Genomic DNA, 25,073 nt, shown 5'->3' with positions numbered 1-25,073 from the left:
AGAGCTCCAAATCTTTTCAAAGGTGCTTAGCCGGTTATAACGAGTTGCCGTAAGATAATCTAGACGTTTATGATGTCTTAGCAGCGTGACTACTTCTTCCAGTGTGGGCAATCTGTCACTTTTCCAATATTTGGCAATCAAAAGCCGTGAGGCTATCCACGCCTGCTGACTAAACCTCTGCTGATTTTTATCCAACCCCTGGGTGTGGCCGTGGAGGAATACCGCTTTAATAGTCAGCTTGACCAGCCGTTGAAGTAACTGGGAGATCCAGCATTCCATGTCCTTCCAAAAACTCGCTACACTCGGGCACGACCACCACACATGTAGGAAGGTACCCACAGCTCCACAGTCCCGCCAGCAGAGTGGTGAATATCGGGGGAAAAGTATGTTTAACCTTTGCGGTACCATATGCCATCTGTAGAGCAGCTTATAACAGTTTTCTTGAAGTCGTGCAGATAGAACTTCGACCTACCCTTTGATAAATATATCCCCAATCTTTGTTCGTTAAGGATTCATCCAAGTCTATTTCCCACTGGCGGGTATGAGGCATAGATGATTTATCACATTCATTCAATAAACCGTATACTTTAGAAGCAGTTTTAGTTAGCTTGTCTGCTCTTCTACAATAGTTCTCGAAGAGAGAGCAAGAAGGCCTCAGATCTTGGCGTCGAGTCAGCCTCACTTCGGTGGTGGGAAAAGTAATGGAGTCACTGCTGAAAGAGAGAATAGTCAACTATCTACAGTCTGGAGAATTGATGGACCAGAGGCAGCATGGATTCACCAGGGGAAGATCCTGTCAGACAAATTTGATTGACTTTTTTGACTGGGTAACCAAGGAATTGGATCAAGGAAGAGCACTAGATGTCATCTACTTGGATTTCAGCAAAGCTTTTGATACGGTTCCGCACAGGAGACTGGTGAATAAAACGAGAAGCTTGGGAGTGAGTGCCGATGTGGTGACCTGGATTGCAAATTGGTTGACGGACAGAAAACAATGTGTGATGGTAAATGGAGCCTTCTCTGAAGAGAGAGCGGTTTTAAGTGGTGTGCCGCAAGGATCGGTGTTGGGACCGGTCCTGTTCAATATCTTTGTGAGCGACATTGCGGACGGGATAGAAGGTAAGGTTTGTCTTTTTGCGGATGACACTAAGATCTGCAACAGAGTGGACACGCCGGAAGGAGTGGAGAGAATGAGACGGGATCTAAGGAAACTGGAAGAGTGGTCGAAGATGTGGCAGCTGAGATTCAATGCCAAGAAGTGCAAAGTCATGCATATGGGGAGTGGAAATCCGAATGAACTGTACTCGATGGGGGGGGAAAGGCTGATGTGCACGGAGCAGGAGAGGGACCTTGGGGTGATAGTGTCTAATGATGTGAAGACAGCGAAACAATGCGACAAGGCGATAGCAAAAGCCAGAAGAATGCTGGGCTGCATAGAGAGAGGAATATCAAGTAAGAAAAGGGAAGTGATTATTCCCTTGTACAGGTCCTTGGTGAGGCCTCACCTGGAGTACTGTGTTCAGTTCTGGAGACCGTATCTACAAAAAGACAAAGACAAGATGGAAGCGGTACAGAGAAGGGCGACCAGGAAGGTGGAGGATCTTCATAGGATGACGTACGAGGAGAGATTGAAGAATCTAAATATGTACACCCTGGAGGAGAGGAGGAGCAGAGGTGATATGATACAGACTTTCAGATACTTGAAAGGTTTTAATGATCCAAAAACAACGACAAACCTCTTCCATAGGAAAATAATCAGCAGAACCAGGGGTCACGATTTGAGGCTCCAGGGAGGAAGATTCAGAACCAATGTCAGGAAGTATTTCTTCACGGAGAGGGTGGTGGATGCCTGGAATGCCCTTCCGGAGGAAGTGGTGAAGACCAGAACTGTGAAAGACTTCAAAGGGGCGTGGGATAAACACTGCGGATCCATAAAGTCAAGAGGCCACCAATGAAGAGTGGGTGACTCGCCAGAATGATGGCTATTGACACAATACCCTTATTAAATAAACATACACATGCTTACTGTGACTCCTACATCGCTCTAAGCTTCAACAGCAAGAGGTAATGGAAAAAAGGATTTGCACTCATAAAGAGGGGAGTAGCTGGCTTGTTACGGCGGTTACTACCCCAAACCAAATATGCCTGATACTTCACTTTCAATGCATATACAGCATAGCTCTCTGCTTCAATGACAGGGGAGAAGAATAACTGATACTTCACACATCCAGCAGAGCTCTCTGCTACAACGGCAAAGGAGAAGAAAAAGGGTTCGCACTCAAAACGCGGGGAGTAGCTGGCTTGTTACGGCAGTTACTACCCCAAACCAAATGTGCCTGATACTTCACTTTCCATGCATATCCAGCATGGTTCTCTGCTGCATCGGCATGGGAGAAAGACTGATACATCACGCATTTCCAGCATAGCTCTCTGCTTCAACGGCAGGGGAAAAAAAAAAAAACAAAAACAAAAACAAAAAACTGATGCTTCACGCATATCCTGCATAGCTTCAACGACAGGGGTGAAGAAAAAAAAGGATTCGCAATCACAAAGCGAGGAGTAGCTGGCTTGTTACGGCGGTTACTACCTCAACCAAATGCGCCTGATACTTCACTTTCAATGCATATCCAGCATGGCTCTCTGCTTCTACAGCAGGGGAGAAGAAAAAAAAAAACCAACAAGAGCTGTACAACATAGTCTAGGTAAAACAAATAAGCATGGGTGTAGCTTGCTTATCGCGGCGGTTACTGCCCCTACTACCCCTAACTAATCAAGCTAGATATTTCACTTGCATGCAGCTCCATCACTGCTCTCTACATTAATGGTGGGGGTGGAAGGGGAATAGAACAAGGAGCTAAGAGTAACAGATAAGAATGAGAGAAAAAATGTGTGAGGCTTGCTGGGCAGACTGGATGGGCCATTCGGTCTTCTTCTGCCGTCATTTCTATGTTTCTATATGTTTCTAAATGATGGGCCTGAATATAAGGAAAGTAATCGGCCTCCGAAATTCCATATTGTCGGGCAAGTTATGGTAGAGAGACGAACTGGCCCCCCTGGAGTAAATGTCCAATTGTCAGAATTCCTGCCTGGGTCCATGATTTAAAAAAAGTCGAGGATTGTCCTGCTGGAAATTGTGACATATGGTATAGGGAATATTGGTAGAAATAAGAGAAGTGACCTAGCAATTTAGCCTTCCACAATTGCTACGTCTGCAATGTCGTGTGGAGAGCCCAAGGAACACACCGGATTGGCCTCCATGTGTGACGAGGTTGCCAAAACAAGGTGGGAAGCGCCATGGGGCCTATTATAGCTTGCTCTATCTGAGCCCATTGGTTAGTCGCCTCTCGTTTGTGGATATCTACAATTGCTTTCAGTTGGGAGGCGGCATAGTAGCATAACAAATTTGGCACCCCCAGGCCTCCTGCTAGTTTTGGCCAATACATTGTGTGGTGTGTGATTCGTGGTGGTCGGCGCCTCCAAATAAAATCAAATATTTTCTTTTGTAGTTTTTTCAGCATGGAGGAGGACAAGTGGACTGGTAGAGTAGAAAATAAATAGAAAAGTCTAGGCAAAATATTCATCTTAATAGCAATCCTGCCCAGCCAGGAAAACTGTTTTTGATGCCATTGGAAGAGATCACAGTCAATAGCCTTAAGGAGAGGAATATAATTGAGACGATGAAGATCTTCCAGGGAAGCATTGAGATATATACCTAGGTATTTGAGAGCTGTCTTTGCCCATTTAAAAGGGAAGGAACCCTTAAGGGTGTTGACTTCGGCAGGGCTGAGATTAATGTTGAGAAGCTCTGATTTATCCAGGTTTACATTGAAACCAGAAACGCGACTGAAAGATTCCATCTCCTGCTTCACAGCCCCTAATGATGCTGCTGGATCGGATAATATGAACATGATGTCATCCGCAAATAACGAGATAGTGTATTGATGACCAAGCAACTCAATGCCTTTAACAGCTGGAGAGTACCTGATGCGGGTGGCAAATGGCTCCAAAAAGAGGGCAAAGAGTAAGGGGGACAGGGGGCATCCCTGCCTTGTACCCCTCCCTATTTCAAAACAGGGACCATATCTCCCATTGACTTTCACTGTGGCTCTCAGCAAACTATAAAGCTGGAGTATCCACTGAAGGAAAAACTCCCCGAAATTCATGACCCGCAATGTCTGGAACAGGAATGACCAATGTACCAGGTCAAAAGCTTTTTCCGCATCAACAGCGAGTAAAACCACTGGAATTTTCTCTTTCTTCGCCCTCCACATTAGGTCCAAAATTTTGCGAACGTTGTCTGCCGCCATGCATTGAGGAATGAATCCGACTTGGTCAAAGTGGATAAGTTCAGGGAGGTAGCGGTTCAAACGCTGCGCCAAAATCCGGGCCATAATCTTTAAGTCTTGGTTGATAAGGGATATGGGGTCTATAAGACCTGCAAATGGTTGGGTCTCTTCCCGGCTTAGGGATAACTGTGATGCCTGCTATATTAGACTGCACGTGGAAGGACCTCCTCCTCTGATGTAATTGAAGAGGGACGCCAGATGGCCCGCTAGTTCACCTGAAAGTGCACGATAGTATTCACTCGAAAGGCCATCCAAACCCGAAGACTTCCCAGTTTGTAAGTGCTTAATAACATCCCTCACTTCCACCTCTGTGATTGGCGAATCCAGGAAGTCTTTCTGTTCCTCCGTTAGCAGTGGCAACTTCACACCCTCTAAAAAGGCTTGGATGTCAGAGTCTTGGATAGAATTATCTTTACTATATAATTGTGCATAAAAATCCACAAAACTCCTCTTAATCTCCTCTGGAGCAGTAGTAATCTGTCCTGCAAGATTCTTAATCTTCGGTATCATGCTCTGTACGATCCTGTTATTTAGCTGTCTAGGAAGCAGCTTGCCAGCTTTATCGCTGCCTTCAAAATAAGTCTGTTTGATTCTTTCCAGCTGGAAAGCCATCTTATCTGCATGGAGTTGTAGAAGGCGTTGGCGTGCGTCACAAAGTTTAGAATAAGTTTTGGGCGAAAGGTCCTGCATATGTAATGTAGATAACAAAGCAATCTCAGACTGTAACGCAACGCATTTAGCTTCCCGCTCCTTCTTAAGAGCTACCGCTTTTGCTATGCATAGACCTCGAGCAACAGCTTTCGAGCATTCCCAAACCGTACTAACTGGGATTGCTGGGTCAGCATTAAGCAGGAAGTATTCACGCACCTGAGCAGTAAGCCACTCCTTGAAGGTGTTATCTTTTAATAATGATGTGTTGAGCTTCCAGTAAGTCGGCCCTCCCATAGTTTCGCCATCCTCCACATCCAAGGTGATTGCCCCATGATCGGACCAGGTGATCGGGTGTATATCCGTGTCCGAGACCCTAGGTAGAAGGCATTGATCTAGTAAAAAGAAATCAAATCGAGAATAAGAAGCATGAGGATTAGAGTAAAAAGTAAACATCCTCGCCGAAGGGTTATGGTGCCTCCAAACGTCCATCAACTTCCAACGATTCATAAGATTGCGAATGATAGATCTCGTTTTTAGTCCCGTACATTGCGGTTGATGGCCTTGAGGATGCGTGCTGTCTTTCTCAGGGCATAAAGTGATGTTAAAATCTCCCCCAATTATCAGAAAGCCTTCCGCATCTGCAGATAACAGCGTCAAAATCCTCTTCCAGAATGTGACTTGATCTTGTGGAGGCACGTATATGGAGAGCACTGTAAATATAGCAGAGCCTAGTTTAAACTTAATAAGGACATAGCACCCCACAGCATCCTGATGCTGAAATAACAGCTCGAAAGTGACAGCGGCTGAAACCAGGATTCCCATTCCCGCATATCTGGCAGATTTATTGGCAGCAGCCAGGAACATCTGTGGGTATTCCTTAAATCATAGTAGGTGCTCATGTCTCTTACGTATGTGGGTTTCTTGTATCAGGGCAAAGTACACTTTTCTTGCCTTCAGCTCCCTTAGCAAAAGATCTCTCTTCCTACGGGTGTTCAGTCCCTTCATGTTAAGAGAAAGAAAACAGATCATGATAGATTAGTAGTAATAAATGTACCTTCGCTCTCACACCAAACAGTTATAGAGAAAAAAAGAGAAACATAATATGAATTGTGAGTTCCCCACCCTTAATCATAAATCTCCATGCAAAGAGAATTCCATATGAAATCCCCAAGTTAAAGGCATTCAACCGGAAAAGATAACCCCCAGTTTTGAATCCAAACATACACCCCACCAGATTCCCTCCTGTGGAGTGTGGAGTCCGCAAACCAATAAACCACACCTCTCCCATCTCCTCCCAAATGAACATTGTAAACTATGAGACTTCAAAGTATTAAGCATAGAATAATAATACTCAACATAGTAATAAAACATTCAACAGGTTTCAAGGTTTGTAGGACAATAAGTGTATGCATGCATCACCCCCCTAAAGTAAGAACTCGGGTAATAAAATTTCCAGGGAACCAGTTCAATAAAGTCAGCCCTGGTCTGCGAGGGTAGTGGCGTCCCGTGCTGCTTGCGCTCGAGTATGGCACCTTGTCTTCCCTGCCGGCTGCCATCTTGGTCTGCGATCTAAAGGGGGAGGTCTCTGTAGCTTGGTAGGAGCTGGGATTTGCAGTTCCAGTCCGGCCTGTGCAAAAATCTTCACTTCTGTTTTCAGCCGGTATGTTTTTCCTTGATGCTGGAAAGAGAGCGCGAAGGGAAACTGCCAGCGATATCGGACCTCCGCTGTTCTAAGAGCCTGGGTGACAGCTCTCAGCTCGTATCTCTTCTTCAGCGTGTTGGGAGCTAAATCTTGGAAAAAGGATATCTCGTTGTCGCGGCATGTCCAGCTGTGCTTCGTTTTAGCTATTGTCATTATCTTTTCTTTGTGGGTGAATCGCTGAAAATTAATAATGACATCCCGAGGACCTGAGAGCCCTCTCTATTTGAAGGTCTGCAGCACCAACATTCCCAACCGAGGACGTTTCCCCTGATTCATGCATGAGAATAAAAGAACAGAAATCTCTAGCAATAAATAGGCAGTCCTCAAATTCAGCCGCCTCTGGTATCCCCTTTATGCATATGTTAGTTCTTCGATTGTGATTCTCGAGATCTATTTTGTCATATAATTGCATTATGCTGTTTTGAGCTTCCTGGCTCGATTGCGTCAGTCCCTGAAGTGCGATCGCATGGCCCTCAACTACCGTGTCTATTTCATCTACCCCTCTGCCCAAGGGTCCTCATTTCTTCCCGAGTCTCAGCAAAAGAGTGAAGTAATTCGTCCTTGTGCTGTTTCATTTCTGCCCTGAGTTCTATAAACCAGTCTCTGATCAAAGTTTTTGTAGGAAGTTCGTCATCTTTAGACACTTTCCCAGTAACGTGCGGTGGCGAAAGGATCCGGTCCTCTAGGTCGGAGCAGCCGGTCTCGTCCGCCATGTTGTCTACTGGAGGAGAGCCCAGCTCCTGTAAGTCGTGTGCCGCTTTGACGAAAGAGAACCACTGTAGCTTACTAGGTTTCTCTTTGGTCGCCATCCTGGTCTTACACAGAAGCTTGCAAGCACGATTAGGGGGCGAAACAAGTGTGGAAACCCGTGTATTAAAGCAACTGGGAGGAGAGGTATTAGGGAGCTCTAAGCTTGTGCAGCCATCTTGATCCGCGGCAAAACCACGCCCCAGCAGAAAGCATTTTTTGAAAATTGTTTCTTAGAAAGTGGTATATTGTAATATTGCAATAGCACAGTATATCTAAAATATTTCAATATGGTTAATTGTTGAAATGTTGCTTTCATTAGGTTAGATTTTGTGTAGAAAGCCCCTGAAAAATATATGCTTAAACACGATAGAGTGTTTAAAATTAGGATTTTACAAACATATATTAAACTAGAGAGTGTATACAACTGTAATTGACAGTATACTCTGAATTCTTATAAACATTTACACAACTTATTTGTTTCTTAAAGTTTTAACTACTTATCCTTCAGATAAGTAGTTAAAAAGTCCAAGGGTTGCAAGTTCCTAGATGGCAGTGTAGCAGGTGGCTGCAGAGATGACATTCTCCTGCTCCTCCTCAACAAAATCTTACTTTAATTTGTCAATTTGCACCTAACACATGGTCAGAGATCCCCTCAAAACAGTCCTTGCAGATGATGTGAACAACCAAAGTGGCTGTCCAAAATGAACAATTAAAAAATTGATACCTGAGAAAGCAGGGCCAGAAAAGGAAGCCACACCAGATGATGAGTTGCTGGGGGACACAGGACTTCCAGGTGATGTTAGAAACAATCAGCGAGATCTTAAGCAAAATCGGAACTGACTGGATACAAAGCTGGAATCTGTGGTGACCCAGATCACTAATTTAGTGGTTACAGTGACTGAGAAGTCGCAAGGCTGGACAGCCTCCAAGAATGTGTGGAGGAGATGGAAATGGCAGGTGAGCCCTGGGACACTGCTAAGGGGGTTTCTTTTACTCCGCAGTGAGTGTTGCCTTCTTCCTGTAAGACCCGGTGTCTGATATCATCATTGGAAGATGCCTGGAGTGACTTCAAAACCAACTTTGCAGTTGCTTCTCTCTGAAACTGGCAGAGAGGGAGCAGTCTTCAAGTACAAGTGAGCCCTGGAATACTACTGTGGGGGTCTCTTTTGCTGGAATCTGTGGCAGATGAAATTTAATGTGGACAAGTGCAAGGTGTTGCATATAGGGAAAAAATAACCCTTCCTGTAGTTACACGATGTTAAGTTCCATATTAGGAGCTACCACCCAGGAAAAAGATCTAGGCATCATAGTGGATAATACTTTAAAATTGTCGGCTCAGTGTGCTGCAGCAGTCAAAAAAGCAAACAAATGTTAGGAATTATTAGAAAGGGAATGGTTAATAGAACGGAAAATGTCATAATGCCTCTATAATCGCTCCATGGTGAGACCGCAGCTTGAATACTGTGTACAATTCTGGTCGCCGCATCTCAAAAAAGATATCGTATTTTTCGCTCCATAAGACGCACTTTTTTCCCCCAAAAGTGGGGGGGAAATGTATGTGCGTCTTATGGAGCGAATATAAAAAAAAAAAAACTAAAAATCTAACACCCCCCCCTCCTGACTCCCCCAAGACCTGCCGACTTAATTTACTACAAACCCCCCCCCCCCCCAAAGACCTGCCGACAATTTACTACAACCCCCCACCCTCCTGACCCCCCCCAAGACCTGCCAAACGTCCCTGGTGGTCCAGCGGGGGTCCGGGAGCGATCTCCTGGGCTTGGGCCGTCGGCTGCCAGTAATCAAAATGGCGCCGACGGCCCTTTGCCCTCACTATGTCACTGGGACCGACCGCTGCTATTGGTCGGTCTCAGTGACATAGAGAGGGCAAAGGGCCGTCGGCGCCATTTTGTTTACTGGCAGCCGACGGCCAAAGCCGAGGAGATCGCTCCCGGACCCCCACTGGACCACCAGGGACATTTGGCAGGTCTTGGGGGGGTCAGGAGGGTGGGGGGTTGTAGTAAATTAAGTCGGCAGGTCTTGGAGGTGGGTCAGGAGGGTGGGGGTTAATTAATTTAAAGGGTTGGGATGGGGGGGGGGGGTTTGGGGGGGAGGGGTTCCCAGAGAAAGAAAAGTTTTCTGATCTGGGGAGTGGACCGAAATGGCCCTCCCCAGACCCGAAAACAAAATGGGGAGGAAAAAAAAAAGCTATGCACTCCCCTAATTTGCTCCATAAGACGCCCAGACACAGAGCCGGTTTAGCACAATTTTTTTTTTTTTTTAATTTTCCCCCTCTGAATCCTAGGTGCGTCTTATGGTCAGGTGCGTCTTATGGAGCAAAAAATACGGTAGTTGCGATGGAGAAGGTACAGAGAAGGGCAACCAAAATGATAAAGGGGATGGAACAGCTCTCCTATGAGGAAAGGCTGAAGAGGTTAGGGCTGTTCAGCTTGGAGAAGAGACGGCTGAGGGGGGATATGATAGAGGTCTTTAAGATCATGAGAGGTCTTGAATGAGTATATGTGACTCGGTTTTTTACACTTTCGAATAATAGAAGGACTAGGGGGCATTCCATGAAGTTAGCAAGTAGCACATTTAAGACTAATCTGAAAAAATTCTTTTTCACTCAACACACAATAAAGCTCTGGAATTTGTTGCCAGAGGATGTGGTTAGTGCAGTTAGTGTAGCTGGGTTCAAAAAAGGTTTGGATAAGTTCTTGGAGGAGAAGTCCATTAACGGCTATTAATCAAGTTTACTTAGGGAATAGCCACTGCTATTAATTGCATCAGTAGCATGGGATCTTCTTAGTGTTTGGGTAATTGCCAGGTTCTTGTGGCCTGGTTTGGCCTCTGTTGGAAACAGGATGCTGGGCTTGATGGACCCTTGGTCTGACCCAGCATGGCAATTTATGTTCTTATGGCCCAGATCACTAATTTAGTGGCTACAGTGACTGAGAAGTCGCAAGGTTGGACAGCCTCCAAGAATGTGTGGAGGAGATGGAAGTGTCAGGTGAGCCCTGTAATACTACTGTGGGGGTTTCTTTTGCTCCACGGTGAGTGTTGCCTTCTTTCCGCAAGACCTGGTGTCTGATGTCATCATTGGGAGACGCTTGGAGAAACCAACTCTGCAGTGGTGCACTGCTGAAGCCACACATGCCAAAGGGGCACGCAGCTTACGGTTTTCCCTCTGTCTCTGCTGATACATTTTGAAACCTTGAAGTCTCTCTGCATTATTTTCTTCTTTTGTGATTTGCTTCAGGTCTAATGGGTAAGAAGTGGAAAAGAACTGTTCACCTTCCTCCATTAAAGCCCTTGGGGCCATGCTCTTTATCTCAGCCAACCAATGAAGGATTTATGCAACCTAGCTGCACTAGTACCCCATCAGGGCCTATTCAGCTTGGCATGGCTTCCTATACAGCTTCTTCGGGAAGCTCTGTCTCCCTAACCCTTGATTCTCACATTCCACCTTCTCTTTTAAATTCTGGGGCCACAGCCGGTTCACTGGAGACTTCTGTGTGACCTCAACGTATCAAGAGGTTCTCCTCAATAGTAGGGGACCCTGCTTTGATGGAATCTCCTGAACATGGTAGAAATATTTATGAAACATGGGAGATATCGACCTTGGGCGCAGTGTCAACAGCTTCCGTTCTGAAGAGACCAGCACAGATTACATTTCCTAGCATGTAGCCAGATAGACTCAGGACCAATGGGTTATGCTCCCCTGCCAGCAGATGGAAACTGAGTCAGATTTCAAAGCTGATGTCACCCTAGATACACCCCTGCAGTGACCTCAGCCCTTCAGTATTTCTCAGTCTCCAACAGATGGTGGGGATTGCTGTACTTTTTGGAAGGAGAAATTCTACATTTAAAATTTTCCAGGGCCTTCAAACCTTTATACAGACACAGGTCTACTACCTCATTTGCCCCTGTCCGGACAGATCCTCAACTGGTAAGCCCTTCCTCTCCCAGTCCTATCAGCAGACCTCAAGGCATGCCTCACCTCACCAAGGGTATCCCTGGCAGGGACCCAGATGGCACAGATAAAGAGGGGAGGATACAGATTCCTTAGAAGATGGGGAAATTCCCCCTGGTTTAGGACCGTATCTGACTATGTTACGGTTTTTCCATATGGATGAATTGCCAGCCCTGGTTTCCCAGACCCTGAAGATGCTGGTAGTTCCTGGGGTGGACTCTATGACGGAACCAAAGAAGAATCCCATTCTGATTTCCCTATGGAAAGCCTCTTGCTACTTTCCAGTACTGGAAGCCAACCAGGAGTTGATTGACCTGGAATGGGATGCCCCTGATGCAAGTTTTAAAGGGGGACAAGCGTTAGAAGATCTATACGCACTGGATCTGACAGTGAGAGAGCGTTTACATTTCCCTAAAGTTGGATGCACTGGTCTGAGCCGTCTCTAAGCGAACTATCCCAGTGCAGGGAGGAGCTGCCTTAAAGGGCACGCACGATAAATGGATGGAGTCCATCCTTAAACAGGCCTTCGATGCTGTAGCAGTAACCCTACAGCTTGCTTCTTGTTGTGCCCTGGTAGCTCGTTTGTGCCTGCTCCTCTCTCAGAAGGTGGATAACTCGGGGGTGAATTTCAGAGCAGTTATGGAACCACTTCAATGCTACTATCACGTTGGAAACCACAGTCTCAAGACTATTTGATTTGCCTCCACTTACCGATAGGCGTATGCTCTCGGCTGCAGTGGTGGCTGCAGGAAGCTCATCTGAGCAGGGGTGTACCCCTGCCCTCTCTGAACTGGCTGGTCCTCACAACAGTTGCAAGCCTCCGGGGCTGGGGAGCTCACTGTCAGGAACTGACGGCCCAAGGACATTGGACTGAGGAAGAGGCCCTCTGGAACATCAACTGCCTGGAAGCCCAGGCAGTCAGATTGAATTGTCTACAATTCAGCCACAGACTCCAGGGTCAAACAGTCTGTATAATGTCGGACAACACAATGGCGGTAGCCTACATCAACCGCCAGGGTGGAACCAAGAGCCAGCAAGTGTCACAGGGGATAGATCTCCTTATGGAATGGGCGGAAATACATCTACAGATGATCTCAGCCTCCCACATTGCAGGAAAAGACAACGTCAGAGCAGACTTTCTAAGCAGGGAGAGTCTGGATCCAGGAGACTGGGCGTTTTCTGCCAAAGCCTTTCAGCTGATAGTAGATCAGGCCATCGACCTGCTTGGCCGCATCTCACAGTGCGAAGGTTCCCCAATTCTTCAGTCGCAGAAGAGATCAGTGGTCTCGGGGGATCGATGCTCTCGGTCAGACCTAGCCGGAAGAAGAGTTGCTATATGCCTTTCCTCCGTGGCCCCTGCTGTGCAGGATCATTTTCAGAATCGAACACTACAGAGGATAAGTCCTACTAGAATCTCCAGATTGGCCCAGCCATCTGATATGTGGGCATGCAGAGACTCTTAGTGGAGACCCTCTTGTGCCTCCCGCACAGGGACCTGCTACAGCAGGGAACAGTCCTTCATGAGGATCTGACTCGATTCTGTCTTACGATCTGGCCCTTGAGAGGGCTTGCCTGATGAAGCAAGGATATTCTGCGGCAGTAATTTCCACCTTACTCCGTGCGCAGAAGTTCTCTACATCCCTAGCATATGAGCAGGTCTGGAGATTATTTGAGGCCTGGTGAGACGAACACAGTGTCTCCCAACGGGCGGTCAAAATCCCACTAATTCTGGAATGTCTGCAGGACGGCATGAATAAAGGTTTGACCCTTAACTCCTTGAAGGTCTAGGTAGCAACTCTCTTCTGTTTCAGGGACAAGATGAATGGAACCCACCTTTAGGCTCATCCGAATGAGGCCCATTTTCTGAAAGGGGTAAAGCACCTCTGGCCACCCCTACGGTGGCCACTTCCCAAAATAAATGACTACATCTTCCTCGAGTGAAAGAAATACAAAATACAAATCTAGATGCGCCTCCCATTGCAATGGAAGAAATCCACACAGCCATGAAGTTGCTACCCAAAGGTAAATGTGTGGGTCCCAATGGATAACACTTAGAGTTTTACAAAATCATGAGGTTTTCCAGCACCTATGGGCAAATCTCAGCTGTCCATACAGAATGATGGATGCCATAATTGTGGTACTCCCCAAAAAAGGAAAGGGAATGACACCCTGCATCTTATAGACCCATTTCATTGCTTAATGCAGGTTCAAGATCTTTTCCAAAGTATTGCAGTCATGCCTAGTAAACATAATGCTTGATATTGTACACCCAGATCAAGCCTACTTTGTGAAGCGCAGACAGTCTATGGCCAATACAAGGAGGGTTTAAACCTAATGGCGCTGGCAGGGAAGGAGGCAAGATGGGGGGCACTAGATGCGGAAAAGGCCTTTGATCAGCTGCAGTGGCCTTTTATTTTTGCCATTCTTCAATGGTTTGGGATAGATCCTTTATTTATAGACTAGGTGGAAGGATTAAGGTTTTTTCTTTGTGTAGTCTCGATCACACATACATACTAAAAAAAAAAAAAAATTGACACCTGACTATGGCTTATATGAAAATATGAAAAGCTATATTGTTCTGTATTAGATATGCACAAACAGATTATAAGAATGTCTGTAATAATAAACAAAAGATGTTATACAAGTAAAAATGAGCAGAGTAAATAGCTTTCCCCAGCTAACAGGGATAATATATATACAAATGGCCTGACAAGAAGCATTCACTTTCCTGTAAGAGTGCCCTTTATCTCTCCAGATGTGACAACTAGCCAGTCTCTTTTGGGGGCTGGCATGGTAACAGGAACTCCGGGTCTTTGTCGAGATGGTCATGCTAACTTCTCTCAGTTCAGCTCTCAGCAGGAGTCCACCCCTCCTCTCGGCTGTTAGGGTCTTATGTCTTTGGGTGGCACGTGTTGTTTCTTGGTCTTTTTGCTCTCCTTGAAGTGTTGCCAAACTAACTAGTGATTAAAAAAAAGAAAAAAAAAAGATTGCGTATTTCAGGACTACTCTGAAATGGTGAATTTCTTGTATTTTATTCACTACTTCTAATCGCCATTTTGTACATCATTCTCTCTCTCATATTGGGACCACTAGCCCTGTACTTTCTCTAAATCTAACACATTCTGTTGAACACCCAGAATCATAATAATAAAATCTGCATCAGTATCATGTCATGTAAATAAAAGCAATCATATAACTAGTATTTCAGAAGTAAACACTACTGGAAGCAAGATGGCCACCAAGTGAGTCCGTTGTGATCATTCGTGGAGAGGCTTTACCTGCCTACTGAATTTTCCACAAAATGCCTCACACTAAGAGGAAGGGCCGGCTCAGAGGAGTGAAAGAATATTTGCGCTCTACCGACCCTCGTCAATCTCGAATCAAGGGATTTTTTTCGGAAGCCGCCACCTCATCACCAGAGAGCCTAGTCGCTAGGGGAGTAGCGCTGGAGTGTGCACTATCCCCCTTGACTTACAATACCACCCTTAGCCACGGGGAGCCGAGCAGGCCCCTGCGCACCTGGGAAACATCGCTATACCTTCTGGTACCCCGGAAGCAGTGGGAAGCCTTCCAGCATTGGACTGGAGTGGGGGAGACGCTGCCGACCAGGAGGTGAGCCGACGAGATATCCGTGGGCAGGGAGAAGTACAGAGTACATGCCCAAGAAGAGAAATGGAGAGCTTAACTCCGGATCCCTCGATGTGAGCTAAGAGGAAGGAAACACCAGAAATACCATAAGGTAATGGAAGGAGCGTGAGCGACTGCATGGTAGTGGGAGATGGCCATTTGAGGGCTATAACTGCGGGCCTTGCAATAGTTACACCAGAAAAAATAACGCTAGAGGGGATCGGGACAGCTCTAAAATCAATTAAACATTCCATAAATACACTCTCCCAAGTTACATTAGAAACGAAGAACTAATCAATATTAAAATACAATCTGATTACAAATTTTGGTAAAAAAGCTGAAGAGCTGGAGAAAAGAACTTCCATTGTTGAAAATACTCAACAAAAGCTAATTATATCTGAAAAGATCACTAACAGAAGGATAGAGAGTATAGAAAATGCTCTCAGAGCACACAATTTAAGGGTGCTAAGTTTTCCGGTGGTTTCCCTTCTAGAACTCTTCAGAAACTATATGAAACAAATTCTGAAAATTTCAGATTCTGCCCTACTGGTAATTACTAAAACGTATTACCTGCAACAACGGGCCCAAGCTGAAGAAGTAATCAAGCTGGAGGAAGTCAGACACCAACTATGGATATATCTAATCTTTTGGAAATGACTAGACACTGAGATAACACAAAGGAAACAGTTACTTATATAATTTGCCTTTTTATCAGATTGAAATTATGTTTGAAACTTCTTTAGAAACACAGCTAAATGTTTATGGTCACCCGATCTGGATGTATCCCGGTGTTATCAAAAGGACACAAACTTGTCGTAAGGATTTCCTTATGATGCGTTCTGAAGTTCTTCAACTAAGCGCCAGTTTTATGCTTAAATATCCTTGTAAATGCTGTGTGAGGTATCTAAATATAAAATATATTTTCTTTGAGCCCAAGCAACTAAGATCCTTCATAGTGGCGAGCACCCAAGAGACTTCCATTGCAGGCTTGGCTTAGCATTGTGTAGTATTGGTGGTGGCATCACTTGATGTACTTATCTAATACTGTATAGTTTATCTTGAATTTGTGTGCTCTTAGTTCCACCTCCTCAATAATTCCTATAATTATGTTTACATGATTATTGATATTGGATTATTTTTCTTTGTTCATATGTGATATTTCTTTCTGTAAACATCAGCTTTACTGAACAAGAGTGTATCCTTGGGAAGATTTCAAAAATTTTGGAAAAAAAAAGAAGCAAACAATACTGTAAAAATGTGTGCATCCCAAAAGCTAAAAGTGCACTTGTATCCATAGGATCTGTAAATCTGTGTGCAGTTTATACTGTCTTATCAACTAAATCTGGGCAAATACCGGATGTTTTCTAGCTCTTAGATCCAGCAGAGCTGCTTGGATCTACACTTCAAGGACAAGATTAACTGTCAGCTGGTTTGTTTTCACATCCAAGTGCTGTTCTTATTCTCTGACTAGGTCTTGTCTCCATCTTATATATTATATTTCTCTGTCTGTGACCTTGAAGTGTTCCAGGCTGCTGCTTATCAAACTAGAGTGAAAGGTGGTGGTGGGGGGTGGCTGCAACACAATAAGTTAACACAAGCACAGTTTCATCCTTTAATTATGAATGACAATAACTGTATTTCTCTTTCATAAGGAGCTAAATTAACCCCTTCACATGATACATTGAAGATCCATAAGACTGGCCCTTACTTAATACACTGGGTAAGGGCAAATTAAGCACATACAGAGGCTTGGGTTTTGACCAATGGAAACTTGTCAGAACCATTTCCAGTACTGAGAGGCAGGAGACAGGGGTGTCCTTTGTCACCCCTTCTGTTCAACATGCCATGAAGCATGTTAGCTCACATTATAAGATAGGATCCACTGATAGTGGGCTTTAAATTCGCTGGTAGAACACACAAAATATTGTTTTACGCAGACAATGTGCTATTATTTCTGACTGTCCTTAAGACTACTTTCCCCAGACTGCTTAAGATACTGGCAGAGTATGGCAGAGCTTCTGGTTACAAAGTAAACTACCAGAAATCAGACTTTTTTCTGCTAAATCCAAGTATGCCTGGACCCAGTGTTGCCTCAACGTTACCCTTTAAACAAGCTCACAATGGGTTTCGTTGTTTGGGAATTTTCATACCGCACCAGTAGGGGAGACCTAGACAAAACAAACTATGCCCCGGTGGTCATTAGGATACAAGCTGACCTTTCAGAATGGAATGATTTCCTGCTTTCTCCGGTGGGCAGAATTGGGGTCCTATAAATGAATATATTATTGAGATTGATCTATATATTTCAACAAGCACCGTGTTCACTTCCCAAAGGCTTTTTATTTTTTCACTCTCCTGGAAAGCTGCATCTCAAAATTTGTAAGAACGGGTGAATCACCCAGGATCAAATTGACTACTTTGTATCATCCAAGGGCAGAGAAGGGACAGCCTACCCTACTATTGGGCAGCCAGGTTATGCTGCATCAACAGGTGGCTAGGCCAGGACACTGCTGTGGTAGCATGGTTCTCTTTGGAAAGTGGAACGGATAAGAGAACAGATCTGGCTAGATAGTCAAATTTTGGAGGAGAAAAAGCAAAGATCCGGAAAGCAGCCCTGTTGAATCTGGTCATAGCCCATATCCTCGGGAAGTGGGTAGATGTCTGCAGCTACCAGAGGGAGTGATATCACCAGTTTCACTACTTAGTTGCAACCCATCTCTTTCTATTCATGCCTTTAGTGATATGGGAGAATGTAGGGAGCTGGGCTGTGCCACATGGGGCAAGTGTGGGATAGCAAAGTGTGTATTTCATTTGCCCAACTCCCAATCGTACTATGGCCTCAGACTAACACCTGATGTGATCTTTGTAAATATAAAAGAGGCCATTCAAAAATTAGAACGTTCTGGGTGGGTTTGGAGGCTGTCCAATGCTTTCAAACAAGTCTTGATGGATGAAGATCTCTCTAGAAAGATAGTCATGGGTTTTTTTTTATTTGTTTTTGTTTTTTTACAGAATTATACAAACTCTGGAGGTAAACCCTCTTGCGGTTATAGCTAAATGGAACGCTGACTTGGGCACAGCCCAGGATGAGACAGATTAGAAAGCTATCAAGTAGATTTTAAAAACCTTACGCAGCCAAGCTGGGAGATACATGCGTAACTTGAAAGAGCGCGGATTTTAAAAGGCCCGCGGCCATACACATATCTCCTGGTACGCGCATTACAAAGGCTTCGAGCAAAAGGGGTAGGGAGTAGGCAGGGTCTGGGCGGGCCAGGACAGCACCATGAAGTCAGTGTTGCGCACTAGCAAACTCCAGGATACCACAACTGTGTAACTTGCTTCTGCTATGGACTGCATGTAAGTACTGAAAAAAAACAAAATTTGGGTAGTAAGCGGGGTTTTAGGAGTCGGGCCTAGTAGGGTAAAAGGGAAGCAAGTTAGGGGGTTTAGGAAGTCCACTCCTTTACTGGGGCAAACTGGGAAATAGGCCTAATGTGTCGACGCACGTACCGGCTAAAATTCCCTCACACACAGGTAGCCAATTTTAGCACATGCACATAAATGCGTACATGTTATAAAATCGATGCACAGGTATTAAAATTCACCTCTATATGAATAAGAGCTTCCAAGATATCCATTTGCAGTCGCAGAATAGATTTGATGTATAAATTACTTCACAGGGTATATAGATATTTGGTGTTTTTCACTACATCCTTGCTATCTGCATCATGCCTCTGCTGGCAGGGCTGTAACCAAGCAGGCACTTATGTACACATGTGATGATCATGAATATACACACAGGTGTTCTGAAAAGAGGTACATGCAGAAATATCAAAACTCCTGGCCACAAAGATACTGCTTATGGTAGCTCTCTGCCTGCTGAGGGAACCAAGTACCCACCAGATTAAACAGGAACAGCAAAAGCTCTATGCATATGATACATGCAGCCCACTTCATAATTGCAACTTTGTGGAAATCAATACCTCTGCTTACTCATGGGCGAAAACAGCTCAAAGAAATTGTGATAATTGAAGAGCTCACATGTACAATGCAGCACAAATCTTCTCTATATGAAAGGATATGGGACTCTTGCTGGGCCTCTAATCCTTAGCAGGGACATCTCTCTTAATGGTTGAATTGCAACACTGTTAACTATGTTAGATCTTTTTATTCATGGGGTATTGTTCAAATGGCTGTACTATGTGTATTTCCTGCACTTATGCCTGCTCTTGGAAAAAAATAAAAAGTTTAAAAAAAAAAAAAAAAGCTTGTGTTCTGGAAGTCACTGCTTTTTAAACTTAAGCTGTTCTGCTTGATTCATAAGAGCAGCTGTGTTGGGAAGTGTCACAGATTCTCATATAGATGTGATTGGTGCTTTTTCATTGTTGACTGCATAGCTAATATGAACCATGAGTGAAGTAATGTTTCTTGCTAACCGAACTGAAGGATCAGGAGTATTAAGAGCTTCTGAACAAGTTTATACAATGATGTAACAGTAGAATTTATTTTTGTGCAGCATATTACCTATATTTCTGAAATAATGCTCAGTATAGAGTTAGTACTGATGTCTTTCAACCTCTCTGTTTGTATGTTGTATTGTACATAGACATTTAGTTTGTAGATTAGGGTTCAGCGACCATTTTTGCCATTTACTAAAAAAGCAGCTGTTAGTGATATTGCTAGGTTGGAGGGAGGTCTTATTTCCCTGGTCCACCTGCAGTCAGACTGCTGTGCCATGCTGGATGGCACTTCATGAGTCTACTGATTTCATGTGTCAGCATAGTTAGGAAGTGCTGGCTCACAAGTTTTGATGAGGCCCATGGACAGCACAGAACTTTGACAGCAGCTAGCAATCGTAGAACTGATTGGTTGCATACTACTGGCAGGGTCTTTACATGTCAGGGGCAGGTATATGTACCAGAGTTTGCCAACCCCTGATGTAGATTTTCTTGTACATTTAAAAAGTTAACTTTATTTTTTTTTTTTTTAACAGAAGTCAAAGGTCTCGTTCATACAGTGGGAGTGATCGTAGCTCTTCACATCATCGGAGCCCCAGTGAAAGCAGCAGCTACAGTTGAGGGAACCAAAGGGGGAAGGGAGGAATAGCTGATTAAATCTTCAAATTAAATGCTGTAAAATACAATATGTGAAGGGTGGCATAACTTTATTACTGTATTTTTGTACTAAACAGTGTGGCAGCAGTACATGAAAATGAAAACTATTCTGTCTGGAGAAATGTGATATGTACATTTGCACACTTGTACCAATAGCTGGTTACATTCATGTGAGCAGGGTAAAACAAAAATATTAACCTGCTATTTGTGCCAAATGCTATTTCAGTTAATGCACAAGGCTAAAATCTGTTTTATTGAAATAAAAAGTTCAAGCCATAAATTTTGATTTTGTACACACGGTCACTGTTTTGGGTAGGGAAACAGTACTATACTGTATTTGGCATATTTGTATTCCCTCAGAATTTGTAGACAATTGTAATTCAAAAAATATGCTGACAGATATAACTGTGAAAGAAAGCTGCATAAAAGATTTGCAGTCTGTAATTTTAAAGAGTGAATATGTTTTTCTATTTTAAAACACCAATTTTGTGGTGGTGTGTTTGTGTGTGTGTGTATATATATATATATATATATATATATACACACACACATATTTAATCATATATCATTTAGCTTTATTAACTATCTATAGTTTGGTAGCCTGGAATGCTTTATATATTAAGGACATAATTAAAAATATCTTGAGAAAAGAAAAATCTAATGAAATTTGGTCTTCCCATCAGGCTCGCAAATATTTAAATTATATAAATAACCTCAATAATTGGAAGTATTTTGTTTTGTTTTTATTTTTTATTTGATATTCTGGTCCTGCTTTACTACTGTGTGCCTCCTTGGATTTTCAGTAGGAAATCATAGAAGGAATGGTGTTAAGGGGATTTCATTTCTAAAAGGGAATTATTTGTTCTGTAGTTCATGATACTTTTTATTGAAATAAAGTAGAATTTTTGGAGTTTTTTGTGCTTCTAATGGAAAATTCATCCATCTGTGGCCTGCGTCTAGAGGTTTGTATACTTAATACAAAAGCATTCAATATTCCAGAACTGGATGTGTTTACAAATGTAAATAGTACTTAGACTTTTTTATGTATCTGCAAATGTTGATTTATATGCATTTGATTCTAAATCTTACTGATGATTTGTAAGAAGAGTCTTTGACATTAAAGAACATCTAATATGTATTAGAAATATTGGTCTGTTTTTATTTGCAAAGTTCACATAATTAAGCAATCATTCAACATTCAGGATTTCAGAATAAAATCATTTTCAGTACAGTATTGTCTAAAATATGACTTAAGTTCCCTACATGATAAGCAAGTTAATTTAATTTTTGGGTCTAGCTTTGCAGGGTGGGGAGATGTTATAGCAAAGTATCAGCACTGTGGACCATTTTAGGAAGTAGCAATGGCACTTCCACATATATATACGAATATGTGTGTGTGTGTATGTGTGTATATATATATATGTCTGGTTTGCAATTTGCTGACTCGAGACAGGAACTGGACATGAATCTGGTTATAGACATCCAACAGGTGGGAATGAAAGGTAAGGTGTGTTGGTTGCCAGATGTGAAGTAGAGTAGTGATGTGCATTTGTTTTTCCTGAATTAAGCAATTTCAACGAAATTGCCTAATTTGGTATGGTTCAGGGGAACCGAAAAACAAAAGAAATTTTCCTGAAATTTTGGAAAATTCGTTTTTCGTGTTAGTGCGCACTATCTCCCGTTAGCACGCACTAACTTTGCCCCATTAGCGCGCACTAACACAAAACTGCCCCCCCCCCCCCCCCGACAAAAAAACCCCTGAACCGTGGGAAAAATGAAATTTCCTGCAAGGGGCCCTGAAACAAAGCCCAGGACGATAGGGCTTAACGATGCATATCTCTAAAGTAGAGTATCTCATCTGCAGAATGGGTAGTAGTAGACACATTGTGGATGCTCTTCAGGGGGCTCTGGTCAAACAAATGGTGATGAAACCCATGAGGGGAGAGGCAATATTAAACATTGTACTCACAAATGGAGGGTGTTTCTAATGTCCAAGTATGTGACTACCTGAACATTCATGATCTTTAGATTGTTTGTTTTTTAATAAAGCCCAAGGCAAAAGGAAGTCGCATGAAGCTCAAAGTCACATTTCCTTATTGTCCCTCTGTCCAGTCCAGATTGGGTTTTTCTCCCCTACCAACAGGTGGAGTCAGAGAAGAAAATATTTATTGTTGGTATGACAGTGTGCAACCTGCAGTCACTCGGTATTCTCGGTCTCCAGTAGATGGTAGGAGAGACCATCCTATATTCAGAAGAATTGGTGAAGGAATTGCTCCCAGGAGTGTTTAAGGCTTTTTGTCCATCCTTCTGTTAGAACAGAGGGTCAGTGGTCCTTGGTTGACTCATGCAGGGTCTGACAGCAAGCGATACTGGCTCCCTTATTCCCTGGCCTCTTCTTTGTCCCTAGAGAGGATTTCCTTCCTGGCCTCTCACAGAAGACTGCAAAAAAAGGGAAGTATTCTTTTTTTTTTTTTTTGAGGGGGGGCTTTTAAGAAGCTGATTTAAAAAAAAAATTCAGCGACATACCAAGAAACTCGGCCAGGAGCAACGCTGCAAGAAGAAAACTTTAGTGGCAGTTCTATCTGTGGTGCAGGTCAGAGGAATGTTGTACACTTCCTGAGGAGAGGGAAAAGGTGAAGCTGTGGAAGTTGATATGACGCTGTTGCGTGGCACTGGTGACGTGATTCCTATGGAGCATGGGAAGTGCTCCTCTACTTGTGAAGGTCATCGTGCGATGGTTTTGGCCTCGGTCTGGAACTGATGGTGGGAAAGAACTATTTGGGAGTTTTTTCTCCTGCCGTTGAAGTAAGGAAAGACTGCAGGGCGCACACTTGATTTCAGAGTCACTCGCTCGGAAACCCAGGAGAATGGGTATGGCAGGGATTTTTAATTCTCCTGTGATTCATGGAGCTGTGGAAGAGGCCTGCTCTGCTTCTCTGATTGCATCCCCTGTGGCTGGGGGAGCCACTGTTCATCTAATGCCTCTGGAGGGTGTCTTCTCCCCCCTTAGTTTGTGATTTTAAAGCTTTCTTGAAAAAAGAAATAGTAGTGAAGGTTAGGGGAAAGATCTTTTGTACCCAACAGAGCCCCTGTGGCGGGGGATGTCTGCAATCCCATCATGTCCAAAGAAAAGGAGGCAGGAGCCTGAACAGAGCTTGGAGGAGGAAATGGGTAAGATGAGGTTCCTCTTGATGATTTCTCAGTGGTTGAGGACGGAGATATGGACCCTTGAAGGAGAGAGAATTCCCAAAAGTGGAGGGGAATTACTCCAAGGTGGTGACTCTCTTCAGGAGGGAAGAGTTTCCTGCCATGATTCCTCAGGTTCTGATGTAATTGGGAATAAAGGAGTCTGTCACAGCATCTGATCATGAAGAGGGAGATCCCATTCTGGAGTGGCTTTGGGGGTCTGCTAAGGTGTTGTTTTTTCAAAGGTCAGTGGAGGCCCTTGTGTTTAAAAAATGGGTACCTTGGATTCTGGAATATAGGTTGTCAAGGCTATGCCTAAGCGTTATCCACTGCTGGAGGATGCACTGGAGCTTTTGAAACTGCTCAAGGTAGATGCTTTAGTGTCAGCAGTTACAGAGAAAACCACTATCCCTGTGGAGGAGTGTGCTGCCCTTAGGGAATCCTAGATGAAAAAAAATGGATATTTCATCTTGAAAAGTTGTTGGAAGTGTCAGCCTTCGGGATCCGGGCCCAAGCCTGTTTATGTTGGATACAACAAATTTCAGTGGCAGACTCTGAAGAACCCTAGAGTTCTGAAGGAACTAAAAAATGAAATTTCAGACCTATCATTAAAAATTTGTAACCTATCATTAAAATCATCCATTGTACCTGAAGACTGAAGCATAGCAAATGTAACCTCAATATTTAAAAAGTGCTCCAGGGGCGATCCGGGAAACTACAGACCAGTTAGCCTGACTTCAGTGCCAGGAAAAATAGTGGAAAGTGTTCTGAACATCAAAATCACAGAACATATAGAAAGACACATTCCAGTGGAAACACTGAGAGGAGAGGATCACCTTGCTGGTGGCTGAAAGGAATCAGTAAGTTTTTGCGTGGGACATTGACTTTTTTAAAAGTATTGGGGCAAAGTTAACTATTTGGGAATATTATTTAGTGTGTTTGTGTGTTTGTGCCTTTAATAGAAAGGCAGTGAATAAACAAGTTAGACTGTTTTGCATTTTTAAATAGTCAGTCAATAAGGTAGCAGTAGGTAGGCAGTGAATACACAAGTTAGACTGTTTGTATTTTTAGTCAGTCAATAAGGTAGCAGTAGGTAGTGTGTTTATTTTTAAAAGTCTGCAGAACTGAGTGTTCTCCAGACTTTTAAAGAGCTGAGTGTTTGTATTTAATACTAACTGAGTGCATTGTATTGAAAAAAAAAACCCCACAAAAAAAAACCCCCACAAAAAAGTAGCCAGAAGCTAGAAATAAGCTAGGAGCAGTACATACCAAAGTAAAAAAGTTGAATAGTTCAGCTCAGTTACTCACCTTGGAAAGGTGTTGAGGTAGTGTGATTGGTTTTGAATAGGGACCAACATTTGTTAATCAAGGGAGCAGTGAGTCACTCAGGCTGACTAACTGAAGTTAGACTGCTTGTATTTCCCAACCCTCCCACCCCTCGCCCACCCACCCCTAGCTCATCCCTTAATTTATAGGCAGGTGCCTCTTTAACAAAAAAATAAAAAAAATCAACAAAAATTTTATTGAGAATTCGATCAGACCCCGGTAGGCCACTACCAGACACATAGTGAATTCACTAATACATTTAAAGGAACTTAGACACATTCCTACTCCCATAGCAACCTAAAACTTAACTAGGAACTGATCAAAATTGAGATGAAGGCAGCAGTCCAGCAGCAAGAGGGGGGCTTCCCAGTCTTTTGTATCGAGTGTCACATGTATGATTT

The 25,073-nt window shown here is 43.6% G+C and overlaps 1 protein-coding gene across 7 annotated transcripts in view; it reads left to right on the top strand.

Annotated features, from left to right (window-relative positions):
* The window catches only part of NKTR (natural killer cell triggering receptor), a 369,410-nt gene extending 348,112 nt beyond the window's left edge, over nt 1-21,298 (top strand). For all 7 annotated transcript variants that reach the window (XM_029588338.1, XM_029588337.1, XM_029588336.1 and 4 more), the window contains one exon: nt 20,040-21,298. In XM_029588338.1, coding sequence (XP_029444198.1) covers nt 20,040-20,124 — 85 coding nt within the window. In that variant the 3' untranslated portion in view covers nt 20,125-21,298. The remainder of the gene's footprint in view (nt 1-20,039) is intronic.
* The last annotated feature ends 3,775 nt before the right edge of the window (nt 21,299-25,073 follow it).

The sequence above is a fragment of the Rhinatrema bivittatum genome, chromosome 2 (assembly GCF_901001135.1).
Source record: "Rhinatrema bivittatum chromosome 2, aRhiBiv1.1, whole genome shotgun sequence".
Classification (NCBI taxonomy): domain Eukaryota; kingdom Metazoa; phylum Chordata; class Amphibia; order Gymnophiona; family Rhinatrematidae; genus Rhinatrema; species Rhinatrema bivittatum.
The sequence above is the reverse complement of the archived record's forward strand: the minus strand, read 5'-3'. Positions and strand labels throughout refer to the sequence as shown.